This window comes from Physella acuta, unplaced genomic scaffold (assembly GCF_028476545.2).
Source record: "Physella acuta isolate Inbredline_101_S28 unplaced genomic scaffold, ASM2847654v3 ptg001167l, whole genome shotgun sequence".
NCBI classification, from domain to species: Eukaryota; Metazoa; Mollusca; class Gastropoda; family Physidae; genus Physella; species Physella acuta.
Window position 1 is genome coordinate 422,538 of NW_026732684.1, and position 27,492 is coordinate 450,029.

Genomic DNA, 27,492 nt, shown 5'->3' on the forward strand with positions numbered 1-27,492 from the left:
AATTCATATGTTTCTATGTGTGTGTATGTGTAATTCATTTGTTTCTCTGTGTGTGTATGTGTAATTCATATGTTTCTATGTGTGTGTATGTGTAATTCATTTGTTTCTATGTGTGTGTATGTGTAATTCATTTGTTTCTATGTGTGTGTATGTGTAATTCATTTGTTTCTATGTGTGTGTATGTGTAATTCATATGTTTCTATGTGTGTATGTGTAATTCATTTGTTTCTATGTGTGTGTGTATGTGTAATTCATTTGTTTCTATGTGTGTGTATGTGTAATTCATATGTTTCTATGTGTGTATGTGTAATTCATTTGTTTCTATGTGTGTGTGTATGTGTAATTCATTTGTTTCTATATGTGTGTATGTGTAATTCATTTGTTTCTATGTGTGTGTATGTGTAATTTATTTGTTTCTATTTGTGTGTATGTGTAATTCATTTGTTTTCAATTGTGTGTATGTGTAATTCGTTTGTTTCTATGTGTGTGTATGTGTAATTTATTTGTTTCTATTTCTGTGTGTGTAATTCATTCGTTTCTATTTGTGTGCGTATGTGTTTAATTAAATATGAGTACACTAATGCATGTATAAGTGTGTTTTACTAAACGTATAAGGAATTTGTATATGTGTATGTTTATGTTCGTACTGTCATTTAAAATAAGACTAATGAGTGTTCGTATTTGTGTATTTAAGTATTATGTATGTAACGTAAGTATGCATCTATGTATGTACGTATGTAAGCAAAGCAAATCTGAATAAATGTCTGTAATTAACTCACATAAAAAATCCGACTTTTTGCCGATAAAAAACTACCGGCCATTTGAACCGCCCCCAATATTATTGCTCTGCTTGGCAAATCTGTTGGTACAACTACGTCACAAGTCAGTCGAAAAGTATGAAACACCGTACAAGCCATTTTACACTGAAATATGAATGAGAAAGAAAAACGTAACAAAATGCTATGGAGTCAAAAACTATAACAGGTAAGTTCATCGGCAGTAAAAACATAACAAAGCTGTTCTATTAAAATTACATTTTAAATATCCTACCATTTACTGAAAAAGGAGTGTTCTTTGCCTGCACGTGTTTCCATACTTTCCCCTGTGATATGTACTTGGTATAGAACTGAATTCTACAGTTGTACATCTGTGTGAGAGCAGGGGAGGTTTGCTGCTGTGGTTTCAGGTGGTTGACTGGTGAGGTAAGGAGAGATACTTGTAGCTAGTGGTTAGGTGGCTACGTGTGGTTGTGTGTGGTTAGGTGGCTACATGTGGTTGTATGTGGTTAGGTGGCTACGTGTGGTTGTATATGGTTAGGTGGCTACGTGTGGTTGTATATGGTTAGGTGGCTACGTGTGGTTGTATGTGGTTAGGTGGCTACGTGTGGTTGTGTGTGGTTAGGTGGCTACATGTGGTTGTATGTGGTTAGGTGGCTACGTGTGGTTGTATATGGTTAGGTGGCTACGTGTGGTTGTATATGGTTAGGTGGCTACGTGTGGTTGTATGTGGTTAGGTGGCTACGTGTGGTTGTATTTGAAGAGTTGGCTACGTGTGATTGTATGTGGTTAGGTGGCTACGTGTGGTTGTATGTGGTTAGGTGGCTACGTGTGGTTGTATGTGGTTAGGTGGCTACGTGTGGTTGTATATGGTTAGGTGGCTACGTGTGGTTGTATGTGGTTAGGTGGCTACGTGTGGTTGTATGTGATTATGTGGATACGTGTGGTTGTATGTGGTTAGGTGGCTACGTGTGGTTGTGAGTGTGGTTAGGTGTGGTTAGGTGTGGTTAGGTGTGGTTAGGTGTGGTGGTTAGATTAGTGGTTTAACAACTGTTGTACCTCTTACAGTTATACATGGTCGTGTAGTAGAAATAAATTATTGCTTGGCTTATATCTAAAAAATATACGTGTATTGTATATTTTTTATATGTATACATGATTGAAGCTGCTCATATATTGCTTATATATAATGCTGTTTTATAATAAGTACTTGTAATGAAAGTATAAATTATCAGTCCTCTATAGTCAATACATAGAAGTGCTGCCTATATATAGTAGTGCTGCGTATGATCCTGGAAATTGAACAGTGTAGCAGAAATACTTTCAATTTTCGACCATTGTCTAAATAGTTTACACGTAACCACTTAGTCAACTGCGCGACTTGTTTCTATTTTTACAACAAGACGATTATAATCTAGCCAAGTACACAACGACACCTGTACACATGTACACAGTTAAGAGTTCGCGGTATACACATATCTCAGCAGCTTTCATCATTGTATCGTTATGTATGTATCTGTGTTTTTTTATCGTGCGTGTTTGTGTTTGTGTGTTTTGTATCGTGCGTGTTTGTGTTGTGTGTGCTCAAAAATTGATCACACGGATGGTAACCAGAAAAAAATTAAAACCCATCCATAATTTACAGAACTATAAGACGGTATAAAAATCTACCTACACGCGGTATAAAAATCGACCTACACGACGGTATAAAAATCTACCTACACGACGGTATAAAAATCTACCTACACGACGGTATAAAAATCTACCTACACGACGGTATAAAAATCTACCTACACACGGTATAAAAATCTACCTACACGACGGTATAAAAATCTACCTACACACGGTATAAAAATCTACCTACACACGGTATAAAAATCTACCTACACGACGGTATAAAAATCTACCTACACACGGTATAAAAATCTACCTACACACGGTATAAAAATCTACCTACACGACGGTATAAAAATCTACCTACACACGGTATAAAAATCTACCTACACACGGTATAAAAATCTACCTACACGACGGTATAAAAATCTACCTACACACGGTATAAAAATCTACCTACACACGGTATAAAAATCTATCTACACGACGGTATAAAAATCTACCTACACACGGTATAAAAATCTACCTACACACGGTATAAAAATCTACCTACACGACGGTATAAAAATCTACCTACACACGGTATAAAAATCTACCTACACACGGTATAAAAATCTACCTACACGACGGTATAAAAATCTACCTACACACGGTATAAAAATCTACCTACACACGGTATAAAAATCTACCTACACATGGTATAAAAATCTATCTACACGACGGTATAAAAATCTACCTACACACGGTATAAAATCTACCTACACGCGGTATAAAAATCTACCTACACACGGTATAAAAATCTACCTACACGCGGTATAAAAATCTACCTACACACGGTATAAAAATCTACCTACACACAGTATAAAAATATACCTACACGCGGTATAAAAATCTACCTACACGCGGTATAAAAATCTACCTACACGCGGTATAAAAATCTACCTACACACGGTATAAAAATCTACCTACACGCGGTATAAAAATCTACCTACACGCGGTATAAAAATCTACCTACACGCGGTATAAAAATCTACCTACACGCGGTATAAAAATCTACCTACACGACGGTATAAAAATCTACCTACACACGGTATAAAAATCTACCTACACACGGTATAAAAATCTACCTACACGACGGTATAAAAATCTACCTACACACGGTATAAAAATCTACCTACACACGGTATAAAAATCTATCTACACGACGGTATAAAAATCTACCTACACACGGTATAAAAATCTACCTACACACGGTATAAAAATCTACCTACACGCGGTATAAAAATCTACCTACACGCGGTATAAAAATCTACCTACACGCGGTATAAAAATCTACCTACACGACGGTATAAAAATCTACCTACACACGGTATAAAAATCTACCTACACACGGTATAAAAATCTACCTACACGACGGTATAAAAATCTACCTACACACGGTATAAAAATCTACCTACACACGGTATAAAAATCTATCTACACGACGGTATAAAAATCTACCTACACACGGTATAAAAATCTACCTACACACGGTATAAAAATCTACCTACACGACGGTATAAAAATCTACCTACACACGGTATAAAAATCTACCTACACACGGTATAAAAATCTACCTACACGACGGTATAAAAATCTACCTACACACGGTATAAAAATCTACCTACACACGGTATAAAAATCTACCTACACACGGTATAAAAATCTATCTACACGACGGTATAAAAATCTACCTACACACGGTATAAAATCTACCTACACGCGGTATAAAAATCTACCTACACACGGTATAAAAATCTACCTACACGCGGTATAAAAATCTACCTACACACGGTATAAAAATCTACCTACACACAGTATAAAAATCTACCTACACGCGGTATAAAAATCTACCTACACGCGGTATAAAAATCTACCTACACGCGGTATAAAAATCTACCTACACACGGTATAAAAATCTACCTACACGCGGTATAAAAATCTACCTACACGCGGTATAAAAATCTACCTACACGCGGTATAAAAATCTACCTACACGCGGTATAAAAATCTACCTACACGACGGTATAAAAATCTACCTACACGACGGTATAAAAATCTACCTACACGACGGTATAAAAATCTACCTACACGACGGTATAAAAATCTACCTACACGACGGTATAAAAATCTACCTACACGACGGTATAAAAATCTACCTACACGCGGTATAAAAATCTACCTACACACCTACTAAATCCGCTCTAACCCCACCCATGACGTGAGCAGTAAAAAAACCTCATTTATTTGCCAGCTGTGCTAGGCAAGCATTGCTCGGTATAGAACATGTTGGTGGCTCTCTGTTACAGTGGGTAGGTCTTTGTATTACAGTTGGTGGGTCTTTGTTATAGTGGGTAGGTCTTTGTTATAGTGGGTAGGTCTTTGTTATAGTGGGTAGGTCTTTGTTATAGTGGGTAGGTCTTTGTTATAGTGGGTAGGTCTTTGTTATAGTGGGTAGGTCTTTGTTACAGTGGGTAGGTCTTTGTATTACAGTTGGTTGTGTGTGGGTCTTTGTTTTACAGTTGGTTGTGTGTGGGTCTTTGTTTTACAGTTGGTTGTGTGTGGGTCTTTGTTTTACAGTTGGTTGTGTGTGGGTCTTTGTTTTACAGTTGGTTGTGTGTGGGTCTTTGTTTTACAGTTGGTTGTGTGTGGGTCTTTGTTTTACAGTTGGTTGTGTGTGGGTCTTTGTTTTACAGTTGGTTGTGTGTGGGTCTTTGTTTTACAGTTGGTTGTGTGTGGGTCTTTGTTTTACAGTTGGTTGTGTGTGTTGACTCTTGTTGTGTTATTCAGTGTAAACTATGTAGCCTATGTTACGCGAGTGACACCATGTCTTACTGTGAGTGAGTGAGTGAGTGAGTGAGTGAGTGAGTGAATGAGTGAGTGAGTCAACGAACGAGTTGATTCAGCGAGGTCATCACCACATTCATGAGCAGAATATTTATGACGTCATAGTTGTGTTTTCCTGTTTATGGTTGCATCAGTTGATATTTAATGTCTTACTTTGATTGGTTGGTTGACATTGTGAAACAGGGCATTACTATGTGTGTGTGAGAATATATGAGTGAGTGAATAACTGAGTTGGTAAATGTGTGAGTAAATAAATGAGTGAATGAATGTGATTATGAGAGTGAGTGAGTGAGTGAGTGAGTGAGTGAGTGAGTGAGTGAGTGAGTGAGTGAGTGAGTGAGTGAGTGAGTGAGTGAGTGAGTGAGTGAGTGAGTGAGTGAGTGAGTGAGTGAGTGAGTGAGTGAGTGAGTGAGTGAGTGAGTGAGTGAGTGAGTGAGTGAGTGAGTGAGTGAGTGAGTGAGTGAGTGAGTGAGTGAGTGAGTGAGTGAGTGAGTGAGTGAGTGAGTGAGTGAGTGAGTGAGTGAGTGAGTGAGTGAGTGAGTGAGTGAGTGAGTGAGTGAGTGAGTGAGTGAGTGAGTGAGTGAGTGAGTGAGTGAGTGAGTGAGTGAGTGAGTGAGTGAGTGAGTGAGTGAGTGAGTGAGTGAGTGAGTGAGTGAGTGAGTGAGTGAGTGAGTGAGTGAGTGAGTGAGTGAGTGAGTGAGTGAGTGAGTGAGTGAGTGAGTGAGTGAGTGAGTGAGTGAGTGAGTGAGTGAGTGAGTGAGTGAGTGAGTGAGTGAGTGAGTGAGTGAGTGAGTGAGTGAGTGAGTGAGTGAGTGAGTGAGTGAGTGAGTGAGTGAGTGAGTGAGTGAGTGAGTGAGTGAGTGAGTGAGTGAGTGAGTGAGTGAGTGAGTGAGTGAGTGAGTGAGTGAGTGAGTGAGTGAGTGAGTGAGTGAGTGAGTGAGTGAGTGAGTGAGTGAGTGAGTGAGTGAGTGAGTGAGTGAGTGAGTGAGTGAGTGAGTGAGTGAGTGAGTGAGTGAGTGAGTGAGTGAGTGAGTGAGTGAGTGAGTGAGTGAGTGAGTGAGTGAGTGAGTGAGTGAGTGAGTGAGTGAGTGAGTGAGTGAGTGAGTGAGTGAGTGAGTGAGTGAGTGAGTGAGTGAGTGAGTGAGTGAGTGAGTGAGTGAGTGAGTGAGTGAGTGAGTGAGTGAGTGAGTGAGTGAGTGAGTGAGTGAGTGAGTGAGTGAGTGAGTGAGTGAGTGAGTGAGTGAGTGAGTGAGTGAGTGAGTGAGTGAGTGAGTGAGTGAGTGAGTGAGTGAGTGAGTGAGTGAGTGAGTGAGTGAGTGAGTGAGTGAGTGAGTGAGTGAGTGAGTGAGTGAGTGAGTGAGTGAGTGAGTGAGTGAGTGAGAGATTCCCAGGCAAGAAAAAGCCGTCAAGGTAAAGCACGGTGTATGTCAAGCTGACCTAGTTAGTCCTGGAATAAAACGTAGAAGTGTGCCAGACTTTATGGCGTTAGATGTTCCAGGAAAGGTAACAAAATTCCTTGGTCCCTGGCTGCGTACGTTTTAAATGGAGGTTTTAAAAAGAGAGTTTACTGTAAACACAGAGGTAACTGTAAAAAGAGAGGTAACTGTAAAAACAGAGGTAATTGTAAAAACGTAGTTAATTGTAAAAACAGAGGTAACTGTAAAAAGGGAATTACTGTCGTGGGGATGATATTCTGGCTATACAACCACACAAATGTGACGTAACACAAATGCTCTAAGACAGTCCCAGCAGTGATTAAACACTTCAGGGTTAGGGTTAGGGTTAGGGTCAGGGTCAGGGTTAAGGTTAAGGTTAGGGTCAGGGTCAGGGTTAGGGTTAGGGTTAGGATCAGGGTTAGGGTTAGGGTTAGGGTTAGGGTTAGGGTCAGGGTTAGGGTTAGGGTTAGGATCAGGGTTAGGATCAGGGTTAGGGTTAGGGTTAGGGTTAGGGTCAGTGCCAGCCGGCACGTGGGGAGTGATTTTCTTTCAATTTAAAACACTCAAGTACTATATAAATTAATAAACCCCTGGATCACTTCTTAAATTCTAGTAAATGTATTCAGTACATAATTCAGCTACCCACGCTTTACGTTTAAGTTATTTAACTAGTAGTTCATCTATAATATAAGCCGACTGGTAGTGTGTCAGTCATTCCGTCATCGCTATAGAATCTAGAAACATAAGGTAAACAACAACACATGTCGTGCATTTGACTTGCATCGCCATTGTCCTATTCCAAATGTTGGAGTAGGGTCTATTTATATAGCGACTTAAACTTTTGATAGTCGGCAAAGTTTGTACTAGTTCGCACACATCATCAGAAGAACATGAAGAAAACATTAAATACACGCACATTGCTAAAACATATTAAACGGATCAATGTCAAATGATATTTAGGCTGTGGATAAAGTTTAATGAAGGTAGAGTGGAATAAAACTACTTAATTAAATTGTTTAATAATTATGCAAGGGAAGGTAATTTTAAAAAATATCATCTCACACTGAATATTGCTCTTTAAGTATAAATAATTTTTATTCCTACCGCATATATTATTATATGTTAAGGATCATAATTAAAACAGAATAATGTTAAGGTTGTTTATATTATTTACAGATTTTTATGCTTATTTCTATGATCTCTTAAAATCACTGTCGCCCAGGAAAGCATGTTGTTCGGCAGTGGTTTTAATTGCATTGCGGGTTGGGGGGGGGGGGGGGAGATGAGGGCAAATTGCACGGACGTACGTGAGAGCACTTTTGTTTAAATACACGGCCGTTTTTTTTTATAAAACGTTTGTGTTGGAGTTTGTGTTTGTGTTTTAATACCTTATTTTAATACTTTTAATTAGTTTAAAATAATGCTTAGTTTAATTAACATGTATTTAAAACTTTACGCAAGCTAATGGTGAGAAACATTACGTTTTCTACTAAATATAGCACAAACTATTTAAAAACACAAACAGTTTAGGTAGTTAAGTTGCCGCCCTTACAAGTAGCTGGAATGATGTAGTCAGTTTAAATGGAGGAGGCAAATCTTCAGGTTTTTTTTTTATTCTATGGTCACGACTTGCGGCTGTAACTTTTATTTACTTTACAAGGCTTATCGCATACTTATCGCATCTTTTTCAAAGATGTAATAATTAAAATGTATAACTTATAATATGAATTTTTCTAAACTATAATATTTTGATATTGAGCATATAAGATGACTTTCTTTAGACTATAACTTTTTGATATTCAGCATATAAGTTGACTTTCTTTAAATGTAAGAGTTTGACGTTCACAAATCGAGATAGGTTTTGACGTCCACAAATCGAGATAGGTTTTGGCGTGCCAATTAAAGTATCGCTTCCTGTTGTCAACGATTTTTTTGCGGCCAGGCGCACCAAAATTCTGGTATCGATTTCACGGGCAATCGATTCCGGTTCAAGTGAGGTCACAGCTACTTGTCTTTCTCTAACCAGCTACCGGCTAGTACTGACCAACCAATCACAGCCCCACCCCAACGGTCCACCCTGCACTACCCCACCCTGTACTACCCGACCCTGCACTACCCGACCCTGTACTGACCCCTAGACCTCACACTTGAGCCGCTAGGTAATTATGTCTGGAGACCCATCAACACACTCTAGAAATTTTCTTGAACCCTCCTGCAGCCTCGATATGGATTGAGTTCATCACGTCTGGTGTGTGGTGCTTGTGTCTGGTCTTACAGTATGGATGTCTGGTCTTACAGTATGGATGTCTGGTCTTACAGTATGGATGTCTGGTCTTACAGTATAGATGTCTGGTCTTATAGTATGTATGGATGTCTGGTCTTACAGTATGTATGGATGTCTTGTCTTACAGTATGGATGTCTGGTCTTACAGTATAGATGTCTGGTCTTATAGTATGTATGGATGTCTGGTCTTACAGTATGTATGGATGTCTTGTCTTACAGTATGGATGTCTGGTCTTATAGTATGTATGGATGTCTGGTCTTACAGTATGGATGTCTGGTCTTAAAGTATGTCTGGATGTCTGGTCTTACAGTATGGATGTCTGGTCTTACAGTATGTATGGATGTCTGGTCTTACAGTATGTATGGATGTCTGGTCTTACAGTATGTATGGATGTCTGGTCTTACAGTATGTATGGATGTCTGGTCTTATAGTATGTATGGATGTCTGGTCTTACAGTATGTATGGATGTCTGGTCTTAAAGTATGTCTGGATGTCTGGTCTTACAGTATGTATGGATGTCTGGTCTTACAGTATGGATGTCTGGTCTTACAGTATGTATGGATGTCTGGTCTTACAGTATGTATGGATGTCTGGTCTTAAAGTATGTCTGGATGTCTGGTCTTACAGTATAGATGTCTGGTCTTACAGTATGTATGGATGTCTGGTCTTACAGTATGGATGTCTGGTCTTAAAGTATGTCTGGATGTCTGGTCTTACAGTATGGATGTCTGGTCTTACAGTATGTATGGATGTCTGGTCTTACAGTATGTATGGATGTCTGGTCTTACAGTATGTATGGATGTCTGGTCTTATAGTATGTATGGATGTCTGGTCTTACAGTATGGATGTCTGGTCTTACAGTATGTATGGATGTCTGGTCTTATAGTATGTATGGATGTCTGGTCTTACAGTATGTATGGATGTCTGGTCTTAAAGTATGTCTGGATGTCTGGTCTTACAGTATGTATGGATGTCTGGTCTTACAGTATGGATGTCTGGTCTTACAGTATGTATGGATGTCTGGTCTTACAGTATGTATGGATGTCTGGTCTTAAAGTATGTCTGGATGTCTGGTCTTACAGTATAGATGTCTGGTCTTACAGTATGTATGGATGTCTGGTCTTACAGTATGGATGTCTTGTCTTACAGTATGTATGGATGTCTTGTCTTACAGTATGTATGGATGTCTGGTCTTACAGTATGTATGGATGTCTGGTCTTACAGTATGTATGGATGTCTGGTCTTAAAGTATGTCTGGATGTCTGGTCTTACAGTATAGATGTCTGGTCCTATAGTATGTATGGATGTCTTGTCTTACAGTATGGATGTCTTGTCTTACAGTATGTATGGATGTCTTGTCTTACAGTATGGATGTCTTGTCTTACAGTATGTATGGATGTCTTGTCTTACAGTATGGATGTCTTGTCTTACAGTATGTATGGATGTCTTGTCTTACAGTATGGATGTCTTGTCTTACAGTATGTATGGATGTCTTGTCTTACAATATGGATGACTGGTCTTACAGTCTGTATGGATGTCTGGTCTTATATTTTGGATGTCTGTTTTTACCTAGCCATTAATTAAGAAATCTATGTCTCATTCATGAAGGCAAAAATCTTTTATAAAATATAAGACACCAGCCCCCCCCCCCCTTTTCATTGAAAATCCAATAATTAACTTTTAGTGTTGGGGTAGTCGTACATGTTATTTGGGGTCGGGGGGGGGGGGGGGGTGAGGGGGGATGGGAAAAATGCACCACAAGAGAGTGTAATTTATATATCGACGTATGAGGCAGAAAATCTAAAATGTTCTGTTTTTTTTGTGGTTAACGATTAGAGAAATTAGATCTGACGTCTGCAAGTTGTGTCACATTCTCTGCTGGTCTCGGGATTCTGGGCAAATTTCCGGAACACATCGGGTGGTGCAAACAGTAAATTAAAGTGTCGGACTTCGATCTCATTGGCAGGAGTATGTGTGGCTTGTGGGTACAGGCTGTACATGTGGTGTGTGGCTCCAGTAAATGTGGTGTGTGGCTCCAGTAAATGTGGTGTGTGGCTCCAGTAAATGTGGGGTGTGTGGCTCCAGTAAATGTGGTGTGTGGCTCCAGTAAATGTGGTGTGTGGCTCCAGTAAATGTGGTGTGTGGCTCCAGTAAGTGTGGTGTGTGGCTGGCTCCAGTAAATGTGGTGTGTGGCTCCAGTAAATGTGGTGTGTGGCTCCAGTAAATGTGGTGTGTGGCTCCAGTAAGTGTGGTGTGTGGCTCCAGTAAATGTGGTGTGTGGCTCCAGTAAATGTGGTGTGTGGCTCCAGTAAATGTGGTGTGTGGCTCCAGTAAGTGTGGTGTGTGGCTCCAGTAAGTGTGGTGTGTGGCTCCAGTAAATGTGGTGTGTGGCTCCAGTAAGTGTGGTGTGTGGCTCCAGTAAGTGTGGTGTGTGGCTCCAGTAAATGTGGTGTGTGGCTCCAGTAAATGTGGTGTGTGGCTCCAGTAAATGTGGTGTGTGGCTCCAGTAAATGTGGTGTGTGGCTCCAGTAAGTGTGGTGTGTGGCTCCAGTAAATGTGGTGTGTGGCTCCAGTAAGTGTGGTGTGTGGCTCCAGTAAATGTGGTGTGTGGCTCCAGTAAATGTGGTGTGTGGCTCCAGTAAGTGTGGTGTGTGGCTGGCTCCAGTAAATGTGGTGTGTGGCTCCAGTAAATGTGGTGTGTGGCTCCAGTAAATGTGGTGTGTGGCTCCAGTAAGTGTGGTGTGTGGCTCCAGTAAATGTGGTGTGTGGCTCCAGTAAATGTGGTGTGTGGCTCCAGTAAATGTGGTGTGTGGCTGGCTCCAGTAAATGTGGTGTGTGGCTCCAGTAAATGTGGTGTGTGGCTCCAGTAAATGTGGTGTGTGGCTCCAGTAAATGTGGTGTGTGGCTCCAGTAAATGTGGTGTGTGGCTCCAGTAAATGTGGTGTGTGGCTCCAGTAAATGTGGTGTGTGGCTGGCTCCAGTAAATGTGGTGTGTGGCTCCAGTAAATGTGGTGTGTGGCTCCAGTAAATGTGGTGTGTGGCTCCAGTAAATGTGGTGTGTGGCTCCAGTAAATGTGGTGTGTGGCTCCAGTAAATGTGGTGTGTGGCTCCAGTAAATGTGGTGTGTGGCTCCAGTAAATGTGGTGTGTGGCTGCAGTAAATGTGGTGTGTGGCTCCAGTAAATGTGGTGTGTGGCTCCAGTAAATGTGGTGTGTGGCTGGCTCCAGTAAATGTGGTGTGTGGCTCCAGTAAATGTGGTGTGTGGCTCCAGTAAATGTGGTGTGTGGCTCTAGTTAATGTGGTGTGTGGCTCTAGTTAATGTGGTGTGTGGCTCCAGTAAATGTGGTGTGTGGCTCCAGTAAATGTGGTGTGTGGCTCCAGTAAATGTGGTGTGTTGCTAACACTATAAAGCCTACAGACCATGCAATCGTTTCATTAAGATAATAATTGTCAAATATTTTCCCTTCTGGCAGGTAAAATGTCGTTAGTCCAGTCTACACCAACTACAAGACACACTACAGAATCAGTAGCATCAGGGTCAGACAAGACACAGTTCATCAAATAGGTTTAAATCGCTACGCAAGTTGAAGAAGTAGCCTAGTCTAACGTTGCCATGGCAACCCAAACTTTCCTATCTCCAGCTATTAGGACGCCACCAAATAAAAGCCCGCACACAAACCTAAACAAGATGGCGGCCCCAAGAACTGAAGCTGGCGGGAAACCCCCCTCCCAAACCAAACCGGAACTAACCGCCATCCCCCAGACCAACTTCGCCATTGGTCTGCTGGTCACGTGCTGTTTTAACCTGCCCTTTGGTCTGCTGGCTCTCTACTTCTCCCTGCGGGCCGCGGCCGCCTACAGGGATGGCCAGAACGAGAGGGGGGCCATTAGGGCCAAGGTCTCCATCTTCCTGAGCCTGATGGGCATCATGCTGACCATGATCCTCGTCTCCAGCTACGTCGTCTACATCGCCGTCCATAAACACAGCAACAGAGGTCAGCGCCGGCCCAACGCCTCGGCTCTTGGCTTTTAGTGGGATCCGTGATGACAATTATAGTGGTCGACATGCCAGGGTTTCAGGCTTTTAGTAGGATCCGTGATGACAATTGTAGTGGTCGACATGCCAGGGTTTCAGGCTTTTAATTTGGTCAATCTCCTTCCTTTGTTCTGTGGTCCACACAGACTATATGACATGAGCATTACAGCCAAACATTTTTGTAAAGTACTAACTGCCAAAGTGGGATTTATCTATTGGTATGATCAAGTGTATTGTGACCTGGGTGGCTTAAAACATGTCAATGTTTTGTGACATTTTTTGTCTACAAGGACAAAGTGTCATTGATGAGGCCATTACACATGTGGTCAGCCACAGTTAAGGACGAAAACTTACTTTCCAACAAAAACGACTTAAATCCAATACGATTTGGTACACAGCTAGATCACTATGCATTTATTTGAATGTGTGCGAAATGTTTTTTTATATGGAGCTTTTTAAGTGTTTATCAGGAGGAAAAGTAATAACTATATATATATCTATATCTATATATATATATATATATATATATATATATATATATATATATATATATATATATATATATATATATACACATATATATAAATCTTTGAAGTGTATGTATGTATCCATGAACCGAAAAAGTTGTGTGAGTGTTTGCTTCTGGTAATGTAAATCCAATGACGGCTGGTGACAGAATGGGGCCAAAGGTCAACTATGCATCCAGCAATTTTTTGCTTTACTTCAACACTTGATACTATAATAAGACAAGTTTTCAGAATAAACAATTCATTTTCTTATAGTTAACATACAGTGTCATTGTTAATTACAAATTAAATCAAACTATTTTTTAAAATACTTTCTTGTACCAAGATACATCTTGCGGTAAATAGACCTACCTGCAAAAGATACAGTTTGACAATTTGTCGTCAGACCTTAGGAAATAGAATGTGACATGTCAACATCAAACTCTCAACACAAAATAGCATGTTTACTGTACAGATCTGATCACGTGGTAAAGGTGTTCACTTTGCTATTTTTAGCGACACAATTCACTAGAACCAAAAGTAAGTAAACCAGTTATCTCATGATGTACAATACCGTCATAGAATAGTCTGGACTTTAATGTCGTCCTTCTGGGATGATTTCAAAGTGGACAAAAATACAATAACATAACCTTCGTTTTTACTTTCTCGTATATACGTAGTTAGTATAGAGAAAGTATTGTAATCGTGCAAAAAAAAAATCGAGATTTTTACAAATCTCGACGTTTTACACCTCACTGATACGGAAAAACATAATTTTGCAATCTTGTCCGTATGTCTGTGTGTGTGTGTGTGTGTGTGTGTGTGTCTGTGTGTCCGTGTGTAAACACGATAACTTGAGTACCGTTACTGCTAGGTTGATGAAATTTCATATATAAGTATTTTATCAAAATCATAGATCCGTATTAACTTTTGAGCGATTTCCGATAACCGGAAGTGGTACTTTTTCTACTTTGAATTTTTCAAAAGCCTATAACTTGAGTACTATTTCAGATAGATAAATGAAATTTTACATGTAAGTAAAAGATCTAATTCTCTACCTTCTGTTAAATTTTGAGTAATTTCCGTTGACCGGAAGTAGTAATTTACGCTACTTCCGATTTCTCAAAAAACTAATGTAAATTTTAAAAGTACTAATAATATTGCGCACTATTATGCGCTTTTTTATTTCGCGTTCACTTGGTGTGCAATTAATTTGTCTACGAGATTTTATTCTATTTTTAAAACTTTAAGTCTTTAAAATGGATTAAAAATCATGTCTATAGCCCGAGTTCCCATCCCCTGTTATTTTATATAATAAACCGGGAGTGATCTCCCCTAAACTTTCTCGAATATTCTTATATAAAACAACAGGGGATGGGAACTCGGGCTATAGACATGATTTTTAATCCATTTTAAATACTTAAAGTTTTAAAAATAGAATAAAATCTCGTAGACAAATGAATTGCACACCAAGTGAACGCTAAATAAAAGCGTGTTTAATAGTGCGCAATATTATTAGTACTTTTAAAATTTACATTAGTTTTATGAGAAATCGGAAGTAGCGTAAATTACTACTTCCGGTCAACGGAAATTACTCAAAATTTAACAGAAGGTAGAGAATTAGATCTTTTACTTACATGTGAAATTTCATTTATCTATGTGAAATAATACTCAAGTTATAGGCTTTTTAAAAATTCAAAGTAGAAAAAGTACCACTTCCGGTTATCGGAAATCGCTCAAAAGTTGATACGGATCTACGATTTTGATAAACTACTTATATATGAAATTTCATCAACCTAGCTGTAACGGTACTCAAGTAATCGTGTTTACACACGGACACACACACACACACACAGACACACAGACATACGGACAGAGTTGCAAAGCCCAGTTTTTCAGACTGGATTACACACAAAACCTCTTAATTTTGATACATCTGGATTGATAATTTTTGCCCGATTAAAATAAGTCCTCTATACTTCGGATGTGATGAAGGACTGAGGTGTAATACGGTGAAAATTGTTAAAATTTCAAGTGATTTTTGTGCACGATTACAATACTTTCTCTATACTTCGTATATACGAGAAAGTAAAAATATTCGAGAAAGTTTAGGGGAGATCACTCCCGGTTTTTTAAGGACTAATGTCGCGTATTGAAAAAAAATATAATTACCTGAAAATTTAAAGAAAATCGTTTTTAAAATATTGTAAGATGCAATATGTCGTATCAATATTTCAGCTATAGACTTGGTTTCCATTGTTAAGTCTCAGGTACAAACTTGACTGCCGACATTAAGTCTCAGGTACAAACTTGACTGCCGACATTAAGACTCAGCTACAAACTTGACTGCCGACATTAAGCCTCAGCTACAAACTTGACTGCCGACATTAAGTCTCAACTACAAACTTGACTGCCGACATAAAGTCTCAGCTACAAACTTGACTGACGACATTAAGTCTCAGCTACAAACTTGACTGCCGACATTAAGTCTCAGCTACAAACTTGACTGCCGACATTAAGTCTCAGCTACAAACTTGACTGCCGACATTTCTCTTCACTACCATCGTGTTTTGTTTATCATCAACACAAAACATTAAGATTATCAACGATAACAAAATGAATGAAAGAAACTTTGAAATCTAAAACTTTATTGACATAGATTAAAATCATCAGTAGGCTTATAACAAATCAATAATCTTCTATAATAATTAATATATTTAAATATACAATAACATGCAACACATTTTATTGAAATAAACATGTGTTTATAATTTTGTTTATGTGTCTAACAACTCTAAACAAATGACTGAAAGAAACCAAACAATTTATTTCTTGTCTTCACCAAAATACAAAGTTGCTGATGAAGACATTCAAGTCTTGACACACACAAGTTTAATGAAGTGAGCCGCCATTTTGCTTGTTTACATTAGACAAGGGGAGAGAACCAACAGTTACAGATAGATCATCACCAACCCCAACCCTCCCCACAATAATTTCCTTCAGAGTTTGATCCACTGTGGGGATGTGACCAGGACCCGCCATATCCCGGTATGTAGACAAGTGCTCCACTGGAGCCAGGACATGTACATGTTGTGTACGTGTACTTGTACCTACCTCCCCTCTCATGATTGTGTGTCCATTGTCCTACAGAGACCTGTTTAGGACAGCCATGAGGATGTGACACTATAACGGCCAACTTGTCCCCATCATCATATCTCCCGTATTTGACCATTACTTTCTCACATAGACCATCAAAGTGCCCACACATCTTGTACAGTTCATCAACCAACTCTAAGTCACATGACACACATGTAAACTCACACCCGTCTCCCTCAATGTCTGCCTCCACCACCTCCCAGCCATCAAGACTGACCCCAGGACTTTTATTGTCATCAAAACCTACAACACACCTGGTCTGTCTCGCCTCACTCTCATCAAACACCACGTGTGCGGCTGTCCCCACACAAACCTCCCCCCACACTTTGCTGGGTGTGTCTGAGTGTTGACACTTGCCACATGGACAAGTGACCTTGTTGTCACTCTCTGTGTACTTGTACACACGACACACCCTCCCCGTCCCTGTCCTCAACACGTCACTTCCTCTGGTGTTATAAAATGGATACTGACCACTGAAGCATGGAACAGACTTTGGTCTCTCTAGACTGGTGTACTTGACCTTTATCAGGACCGTTATGGCAGACAAAGCTTTGATTAGCTCCAACATGATGTCGTCATGGTAACGTGAGGGGAGATGATCCAAGTTAAAATTATTTACAGGTATAAAGTTGACATGACCTGGATTCTTCTTACAGCCGGTATAGTGCTTGTGTAAGTCAGCTTCACCTCCATAGCAGATCTCGGCTTCATGATGTCCTGGAGAGATACAAGGGGAGGGAATCCATATTTTTAAAAAATACAAATTTAAATGTATTTAAAATAAGGTACTTGGCAAACCAAAGTGCAAGTATAAAAATTAACAAAAACTTCTCATTTTTAATTTTTTTTAATTAGCTGAAGTAGAGTTTACATGTATCATGTGTTAAATATTGCCTGCCAAATAAACATTTAACTAACCACCAGTTGTCAACAGACTCAGATAGAGTATTAGCTGTAAGTAATGTAATCATGTGCCCAGCAAATCTGTATAAATTTAACTTCTTACATTTTTCATACATATTTTACACAATTGGAGACTCACCTGGTATAAAACCACCTTTATTTTTTGTTTCTTCCAACTGTGTTGTCTCATCTTGTCTTTCTTCCAACTGTGTTGTCTCATCTTGTCTTTCTTCCAACTGTGTTGTCTCATCTTGTCTATGCGTTACACCTAAAACATTTGAACATCAAGGTTTCAATTAGATTAAACACAAACCTATACCAGCAAATAAAGCATTTCTCTATTTGTAAAGCAACTGGGATGTTCTAAACATTTACAGCAAATACAAAACATGTAGCCTAGAAAAAATTATTTTACCGTTCTCTGCCAACTGATTTTCTTTATTCTTCCCACCTGTAATTTCCATCTCTGACAACTTTACCTGCAATAAAAAAATTATTGTAAAATAAACTTACATTATTATGATTTTGTTACAAAAGTTATCATCATTTAAGTCAACTTTATGGATGAGTTCAGATTCTATTCTGGTGATGTGAAGACAAACTATATGTCTTTTTCATAAAAGCTTTATTATTTTTGTGTCAATTTGTTTTTCTTTTCACTTAGTTATCAGCTAGATAAACTCAAATAAGAACAAATTATTTTTATAACAATATCAAGTAAATAATCTTAAAACTCACATTACTTGTGCTTTTCTTCAATAAATAATGTTTTAGTTTTAGCTAATGTCATCTTTAAAATGTTTAAAATGTGTGGCTTTTAATTGTCTCACATTTTTAATATTTATCTGCCATCTATCAATAGTCTTTCATGCCAGATTCCATCCCCCCACCCCCACCCCTTAAAATGATATCACACCTCAACCTTGTAATTTTTTATTATTAAGAGATTTTATACTAAAATATCTTTAACCTATTGAAGCTTAGTATATATCTTCTATTACAATTTATAAAAAAAGTATTTTAAATGTGAAATAATGGAAAAAATTCAGTTTCAAGCACATCTTAATGTGATTCTAAAATTTAAACCTACAAAAGAGACACAAAATTATTGACTAAATTGTAAATACATTTTCTAAGAAGTAATCAAAGTTGACTTTAAAAATATGTGGTCTATTAAAATGCTAGATTAAATTCTATTGAATGAATAAAAAAAATGCAGGCTTCAACACAAACCTCAAATTGGATCTTTTGAATAACAAAATTATGTCTTCATAGCCCTATTGATGGGTGATTCCACTGTCTATGTTTCTCCTTCATACACCTTGATAAAAAGACATGCACAGTATTATATACCTTCATCACTTTAGAATATAGGATTACATCTATTAACAAATCTAGATTAACAGTGTATGCTCTAGTCTAAACTCTAATTAATTTCTCTAACTTGGTTGCAATATAATAAATGAGTTAGATATACAGGCCTATTCGTAATACCCCAGTTTAGCATCCGTTTTTATTTCGGAATGGTATAGCAGTTAAAAAACAATAAAACAAAGATTAGTCTATAGCAATGTACCGGGAGTACTGTAAACCATACTTGATTTGGCACTATCTTTTATTTTTAATATTGAACATTAAAAAATTTGGATGGATTGATTTTTTTGCATGTTGAATACTGTTTTGCTAATCATTTTGTATTGCTAATTATTTTTAAGCATTCCTGATAATTATTGCTGTTACTAAATATTGTTCTATTAGCCATTTTTATATTTGCGCAATCATTTTTACTAGATCTAGATCTAATTCTAAATTGATTAGTGCAAATCCTCTGCAAGATTTTTATTTCTGTCTTTAAAAAAAAAATTAAACTTATTACTACACTTGACTTTATTATTTATATTTATAACTAGGGCCTATTTATTTCTGTTTCCGAGTGTTGATTAAACATAAAGTTCAAACATTAATTTAGTACATTGACTAGATCTATATTATATTTCAACAGTAAAAACAAATCACGGTTTGCACTAGTAACTAATGTTAATGAAACTCAACAAACATTACTGGATAACTTCCATGCTATGGGGGATTTCCTGCCTATTAATGCAGCAAATAGCTATAGTGATTGCAGATAGTGTAGTGTCTGGGCCTCTAGATATAGTTATAGAATCTGGAAATAGAAGTCTAACAGCTGTGCAGTGGCTTACAACTACAGTGTCTAGACATGAGTGACTAGCATTATTTCCTTTTTATTCAGATCCTATCTGTATCTTGCAATCTAATCTAGACTAGATTAGGCTTATTCAGATAAATTTAGGCTAATAATTTACAATATTTAGGCCTAGATCTAGAACTATCAATTATTATATATTCTAGACGACTAGATTCTAGAACTAGATTCTGTAGTAGACTGTGTAGAGTAGTAGTAAGTAGATCTAGAATCTAGATCTAGACATCTTGAAAGTAGTTTGAAAGTAGAGACTGAGAATCAAGGAGGTGCAGTAGCCAGTGTACTCTCTGTACGACTGTACGACTGTGGGTAGAATTCTAATATTAAAATTAAGGGCTAGATCTACTAATCTAGTCATTATTGACATTATCAGTCTAGATCTAGAGTAAATGAACGACAGATTGAGTTGTGTCTAGATCTAGATCTGTATCTTTGAAAGTTTGTCATACACACAATTCATTAAAAATTAAAATACTAAATATTTTGAAAACCTAACATTTAATATTGTTGTCTGTTGTCGTCTGCTGAGATCTGAAGCACGCAAACGGCAGCGGCAACGTATTCGATACTGTAAATATCGTGTTATTAAATTGTCGATCAAAATAGCTAAATTGTTGTTTGTCGTATTTTGTAGTGTAGATATAGACTAGATCGAGATGTAAATCTTGTTTTAAGAATGCAGCACACGCAGAATCTAGTCTTTATTTTACGATAAAGTAATAAATATTTGATTTTTTTGTGGAAGTTCTTGAAATAACTTGTTCAATGCAGTTACGCCGAGATGTTATGACATGAATACTAGCCAGATACACGTCAGTATTTTAAGATCAAATCTAGAATCTAAATCTAGTCTAAAACGTGTTGTTATAATTAAATATTTAAATGTCAAAAGCCTTTTTTGATTAAGTCTTAAAATAATGTCTCAAAAGATTGTTTTTAAAATCTACGTCGGATGACAATACAATAATTTAGATCTATATAGATCTAGATCCATTAACAACTGTTGAATACTCCAATAATTTTTATCCGCGAATGACGAATGTGTGTACTCTAATCAAATTAATTATTGCAATAATAAATTGCAACATTTGAAGTTAATTTTAAAGCTTGTAATAACATTAGATCAATATTTATTCATTTCCAACGGGAATGTCAACACGACAGATGACGAAGAGTTTCAAAAACTTCAATTCTGTGGGGGCGAGATGAGGGTGGTGTGGATGACATGGACTCACAAAAAAATTCAATAAAGAAAATCTAATTTATTTAGTTTCCCGAATGTTATTCAGATTTTATCGTATAATTTAAACGTTTTGTTAAAGTGGTAATGCTGAACCAAAGAAACAACAGATTAACTTACACTTACAACACCATTGGCCAGGTCTTTCTTGAACTGGTTTCAAGTCTGCTCTTGGGGATAATGCGTTCGGGAAATCCTGACGATATTATTACACATTTTACTATTTTTAGATTTCGGGGGTTTTCCTCATTACTTTATTTTTATCATTGAAGGAAAATTCCAATAGTATTTTTTCAATGGTTTTCGAATTTTTGTTTTTTACTTTCTCGTATATACGAAGTATAGAGAAAGTATTGTAATCGTATACAAAAATCACTTGAAATTTTAACAATTTTCACCGTATTACACCTCAGTCCTTCATAACATCCGAAGTATAGAGGACTTATTTTAATCGGGCAAAAATTATCAATCCATATTTATCAAAATTAAGAGGTTTTATGCGTAATCCAGTCTGAAAAACTGGGCTTTGCAATTCTGTCCGTATGTCTGTGTGTCTGTCTGTCTGTCTGTGTGTCCGTGTGTAAACACGATAACTTGAGTACCGTTACAGCTAGGTTGATGACATTCCATATTTAAGTATTTTATCAAAATCGTAGATCCGTATCAACGTTTGAGCGATTTCCGATAACCGGAAGTGGTACTTTTTCTACTTTGAATTATTCAAAAGCCTATAACTTGAGTACTATTTCAGATAGATAAATGAAATTTCACACGTAAGGAAAAGATATAAATCTCTACCTTCTGTTAAATTTTGAGAAAATTCCATTAAACGGAAGTAGTAATTTACGCTACTTCCGATTTCTCAAAAAACTAATTTATATTTTTAAAGTACTAATAATATTGCGCACTATTATGCACGTTTTTATTTGGCGTTCACTTGGTGTGCAATTCTTTTGTCCACGATATTTTATTCTATTTTTAAAACTTTAAGTATTTAAAATGGATTAAAAATCATGTCTATAAGTTCCCATCCCCTGTTGTTTTATACAAGAATATCTAGAAAGTTTAGGGGAGATCACTCCCGGTTTATTTTAAATTGTTGGCCTACCCGATTACATTGATGTATTTTAAATTGTTTTAGTTCGATCTTGCCTGGCCAAAATAGTAATCAATTCTATATAATAGTTTCGCTGCCTCTCTATGTATCTATCTATCTATCTATCTATCTATCTATCTATCTGTCTGACAAGAACACTCTAGAGAAAACACAAGGAAATTAAAAACCTGCATAGTAATTCGAAAAACGAAGTATGACGTCGACACATTTAGCATAGAGTTGAAAATAATCTCAAGGCGGAAAGTGCACACAGTAATATAATGACGTCATTGATTCTGACGTAAACATTGAATAAAGAGGAAATGTTGTCTAATCTAAGTGGTTTGCGTGAAGAGTTTCTTGCATACAATTCTTCGGGTAGGGGCGAAGCCTCAGAACGTCTGAGCCCCTCCCCCTCCCCAACTCAAAAGAAATTTCTTCATCGATACTCTATAATAAAATTACCGCCTAATTAATGTGTCTAATCTCAAAAGTGGTTTTCTTGCAATTTCTTTAATGCAATTCTTCGCGTAGTGGCTAAGCGCGACACCAGTGTTTCTTTCAGACTTTTTCCTCCCCGGAGAGGGGTGGGGTACTTGAAATTTTCGGGGGCGGGGGTAGAATTTTCGGAGAGGGGGCGGACACTGGAAAAAGTATATAATTATATTTCGCTGAATGGGACGGTAGACATGTTTTTTTGGTGGTGGGGGTGGGGGTGGGTGGGTGGGGGGGGGGTGGGGGGTGGGGGGGGGTGTGTGTGGGGGGGGGGGGGGTTGGTTTTAGTTTAGAGAAAAGAGACAGCACTATCAACCTAGCGCCCGGTGTATCCTTCCTCAACGGGCCATTTTTCTCGTTAATACTAATAGTTTAGCTGTCTGTATCTATCTATCTGTGTATCTATCTATCTGTCTGTCAAGAACGCTCTAGAGAAAACACAAGGAAATTAAAAACATGCACAGTAATTCGAAAAACGAAGTATGACGCAGTGACATTTAGCTTAGAGCAAGCCGGAGAGTGCACGCAGTAATGTGACGTCATTGATTCTCGAGTAAACATTGAATAAAAAGGAAATTGTGTCTAATCTAAGTGGTTTGCGTGAAGAGTTTCTTTTATACAATTCTTTCATACAATTCTTCGGGTAGGGGCGAAGCCCCACCCCCGCGTAAGAACGTCTGAGCCCCCCCTCCCGCCCCAAATGTCGTAATCGATACTCTATAATAAAATTACCGCCTAATTAATGTGTCTAATCTAAAAAGTGGTTTTCTTGCAATTTTTTTAATGCAATTCTTCGGGTAGTGGCTAAGCGCGACACCAGTGTTTCTTTCAGACTTTTTCCTCCCCGGAGAGGAGCGGGGGTACTTGAAATTTTCGGGGGCGGGGGTAGAATTTTCGGGGAGGGGGCGGACACTGGAAAAAGTTTATAATTAAATTTCGTTGAATGGGACGGTAGACATGTTTTTTTGGGGGGTGGGGGTGGGGGTGGGTGGGGTGGTGGGGGGTAGGGGGTGGGGTTGGGGAGTGGTGTGTGTGTGGGGGGGGTGGGTTGGTTTTAGTTTAGAGAAAAGAGACAGCACTATCAGCCTAGCGCCCGTTGTATCCTTCCTCAACGGGCCATTTTTCTCGTCTATAATAATAGTTTCGCTGTCTGTCTATCTATCTGACAAAAACGCTCTATCTGACAAGAACGCTCTAGAGAAAACACAAGCAAATTAAAAACTTGCACAGTGAAACGAAACGAAGTATGACATCGTATAGTAGAAAATAATATCAAGCCGGAGAGTGCACACAGTAATATGACGTCATTGATTCTCGAGTAAACATTGAATAAAAAGGCAATTTTGTCTAATCTAAGCGGTTTGCGTGAAGAGTTTCTTTCATACAGTTCTTCGGGTAGGGGCGAAGCCCCACCCCCGCGTAAGAACGTCTGAGGCCGCCCCCTCCCCTCCCCAACTCAAAAGAAATTTCCTCATCGATACTGTATAATAAAATTACCGCCTAATTAATGTGTCTAATCTAAAAAGTGGTTTTCTTGAAATTTCTTTAATGCAATTCTTCGCGTAGTGGCTAAGCGCGACACCAGTGTTTCTTTCAGACTTTTTCCTCCACGGAGAGGGGTGGGGGTACTTGAAATTTTCGGGGGTTGGGGGTACTTGAAATTTTCGGGGGCGGGGGTAGAATTTTCGGGGAGGGGGCGGACACTGGAAAAAGTATATAATTATATTTCGTTGAATGGGACGGTAGACATGTTAATTGGAGGGGGGTGGGGGTGAGGGTGGGGGGGGGGGGGGTGTGGGGGGTGGTTTTAGTTTAGAGAAAATAGACAGCACTATCAACCTAGCGCCCGGTGTATCCTTCCTCAACGGGCCATTTTTCTCGTAAATAATAATAGCCTTATTTTAATAGCTTACATTTTACCCTGTTAATTTTTATTCTTGTCGACCGTTGTTTTTTTTCTTTCAATAAAATTATTAAAAATATAGATCAGGTTTTATAAATACAGAGATAACATAGAAACTATCACAAGTTCCTTAACTACAAAATTATGCATGAAATTTTAATATATCATCAATTTAATTGATTTTTACAAGCTTTTATTTAACTTGCTTCCTCTGTCGTCAGTCGTCAGTCTAGACGGAAACGCAGGAGTGAAAATTCGGACAGTTCTACTTGACCGATACGATTCACAGTTGGCACGTGGGTCAAGACATGAAGACAATGCAATCTGAAACTAAATTTGACTTAATTGGATGCCTAATTAATTTTTTATGAATTAATAAAAATTTGGACCGAATTAGTAGGCATGTCTAGCCAACCACACCACACGCGTCATCACTTTCAATAGCTGCGCCATCACGTAATGGCTGCGTTCAAAAACCATTGCGCGCCTACTGAACGTGATGTTCAGTAGGCGCGCAATGGTTTTTAGTCATGTAACTCTATTGTAAATAAAACATGTAAAGTACTGAAAAAAAATTCATAAAAAACGTTTTAATAACAAGCTTTTATGTAATGATGCACTAAAAAGTAGAAAATAAATTATAGACTACTATTTAAATAACTATAAAGAAAAGCGTGGGTGTCTTCCTTAACATTAGTAAAGGTATCCAATAAATACTAAAGTGACCCACGCTTTTCTTTATAGTTATTTAAATAGTAGTCTATAATTTATTTTCTACTTTTTAGTGCATCCTTACATAAAAGCTTGTTATTAAAACGTTTTTTATGAATTTTTTTTACAAGCTTTTATTTAACTCACTTCCTCTGTCGACAGTCTGTCTGTCTAGATGGAAACGCAGGAGTGAAAATTCGGACAGTTCTACTTGACCGATACGATTCACAGTTGGCACGTGGGTCAAGACATGAAGACAATGCAATCTGAATCTAAATTTGACTTAATTGAATGCCTAATTAATTTTTTATGAATTAATTAAAATTTGGACCGAATTAGTAGGCATGTCTAGCCAACCACACCACACGCGTCATCACCTTCAATAGCTGCGCCATCACGTAATGGCTGCGTTCAAAAACTATTGCGCGCCTACTGAACGTGATGTTCAGTAGGCGCGCAATGGTTTTTAGTCATGTAACTCTATTGTAAATAAAACATGTAAAGTACTGAAAAAAAAATTAATAAAAAACGTTTTAATAACAAGCTTTTATGTAATGATGCACTAAAAAGTAGAAAATAAATTATAGACTACTATTTAAATAACTATAAAGAAAAGCGTGTGATATAGAGGGGAGAGTGTGATATAGAGGAGAGAGTGTGATTTAGAGGGGAGAGTGTGATATAGAGAGTGTGATATAGAGGGGAGAGTGTGATATAGAGGGGAGAGTGTGATATAGAGGGGAGAGTGTGATATAGAGAGTGTGATATAGAGGGGAGAGTGTGATATAGAGGAGAGAGTGTAATATAGAGGGGAGAGTGTGATATAGAGAGTGTGATATAGAGGGGAGAGTGTGATATAGAGGGGAGAGTGTGATATAGAGGGGAGAGTGTGATATAGAGGGGAGAGTGTGATATAGAGGGGAGAGTGTGATATAGAGGGGAGAGTGTGATATAGAGAGTGTGATATAGAGGGGAGAGTGTGATATAGAGGAGAGAGTGTAATATAGAGGGGAGAGTGTGATATAGAGAGTGTGATATAGAGGGGAGAGTGTGATATAGAGGGGAGAGTGTGATATAGAGGGGAGAGTGTGATATAGAGGGGAGAGTGTGATATAGAGGGGAGAGTGTGATATAGAGGGGAGAGTGTGATATAGAGGAGAGAGTGTGATATAGAGGGGAGAGTGTGATATAGAGGGGAGAGTGTGATATAGAGGGGAGAGTGTGATATAGAGGGGAGATTGATATAGAAGGGAGAGTGTGATATAGAGGGGAGAGTGTGATATAGAGGGGAGAGTGTGATATAGAGGGGAGAGTGTGATATAGAGGGGAGAGTGTGATATAGAGGGGAGAGTGTGATATAGAGGGGAGAGTGTGATATAGAGGGGAGAGTGTGATATAGAGGGGAGATTGATATAGATGGGAGAGTGTGATATAGAGGGGAGAGTGATATAGAGGGTTGTGATATAGAGGATAGAGTGTGATATAGAGGAGAGAGTGTGATATAGAGAGTTTGATATAGAGGGGAGAGCGTGATATAGAGCGGAGAGTGTGACAAAGAAGAGAGAGTGTGATATAGAGGGGAGAGTGTGATATAGAGGGGAGAGTGTGATATAGAGTGGAGAGTATGATATAGAAGAGAGAGTGTGATATAGAGGGGAGAGTGTGATATAGAGGGGAGAGTGTGATATAGAGGGGAGAGTGTGATATAGAGGGGAGAGTGTGATATAGAGAGGAGAGTGTGATATACAGGGAGAGTGTGATATAGAGGGGAGATTTATATAGAGGGGAGAGTGTGATATAGAGGGGAGATTGATATAGAGGGGAGATTGATATAGAGGGGAGAGTGTGATATAGAGGGGAGATTGATATAGAGGGGAGATTGATATAGAGGGGAGAGTGTGATATAGAGGGGAGATTGATATAGAGGGGAGAGTGTGATATAGAGGGGAGATTGATATAGAGGGGAGATTGATATAGAGGGGAGAGTGTGATATAGAGGGGAGATTGATATAGAGGGGAGAGTGTGATATAGAGTGGAGAGTGTGATATAGAGGGGAGAGTGTGATGTAGAGGGGAGAGTGTAATATAGAGGGGAGAGTATGATATAGAGGGTAGAGTGTGATATAGAGGGGAGAGTATGAAATAGAGAGATGAGTGATATAGAGGGGAGAGTGTGATATAAAGGGGAGAGTGTGATATAGAGGGGAGAGTGTGATATAGAG

The 27,492-nt window shown here is 38.3% G+C and overlaps 2 protein-coding genes and 1 long non-coding RNA gene across 3 annotated transcripts; 1 reads left to right on the forward strand and 2 right to left on the reverse strand.

The window, feature by feature from the left end:
- Positions 1-1,110: 1,110 nt before the first annotated feature.
- On the forward strand, positions 1,111-13,819 carry LOC131956665 (uncharacterized). Its single transcript, XM_059321198.1, has 2 exons — positions 1,111-1,202; positions 12,471-13,819. Exon 2 carries the CDS (start codon positions 12,611-12,613, stop codon positions 13,028-13,030), a length of 420 nt encoding a protein of 139 aa, XP_059177181.1. The 5' UTR covers positions 1,111-1,202; positions 12,471-12,610; the 3' UTR covers positions 13,031-13,819.
- Positions 13,820-16,199: 2,380 nt separating this feature from the next.
- LOC131956656 (uncharacterized) lies at positions 16,200-17,989 on the reverse strand. Its single transcript, XM_059321189.1, has 3 exons — positions 17,974-17,989; positions 17,738-17,866; positions 16,200-17,412 (listed from the first exon to the last, which is right to left on the reverse strand). The coding sequence occupies exons 1-3, from the start codon at positions 17,987-17,989 to the stop codon at positions 16,505-16,507; spliced, it is 1,053 nt and encodes a 350-aa protein (XP_059177172.1). The 3' UTR covers positions 16,200-16,504.
- A 22-nt stretch (positions 17,990-18,011) lies between these two features.
- Positions 18,012-20,438, reverse strand: LOC131956651 (uncharacterized). The gene is made up of 3 exons (XR_009388975.1): positions 20,322-20,438; positions 18,832-18,919; positions 18,012-18,077 (listed from the first exon to the last, which is right to left on the reverse strand). It is a non-coding gene; the product is annotated as an uncharacterized LOC131956651 (long non-coding RNA).
- Positions 20,439-27,492: the final 7,054 nt, after the last annotated feature.

Excerpts from the sequence above, each read along its gene's own strand:
- LOC131956665 (XM_059321198.1), top strand. The coding sequence starts at position 12,611 with ATGGCAACCCAAACTTTCCTATCTCCAGCTATTAGGACGCCACCAAAT.
- LOC131956656 (XM_059321189.1), bottom strand. Across the intron at positions 17,413-17,737 it reads TAAAGGTGGTTTTATACCAG|GACATCATGAAGCCGAGATC; the intron begins GTGAGTCTCCAA and ends GTATCTCTCCAG.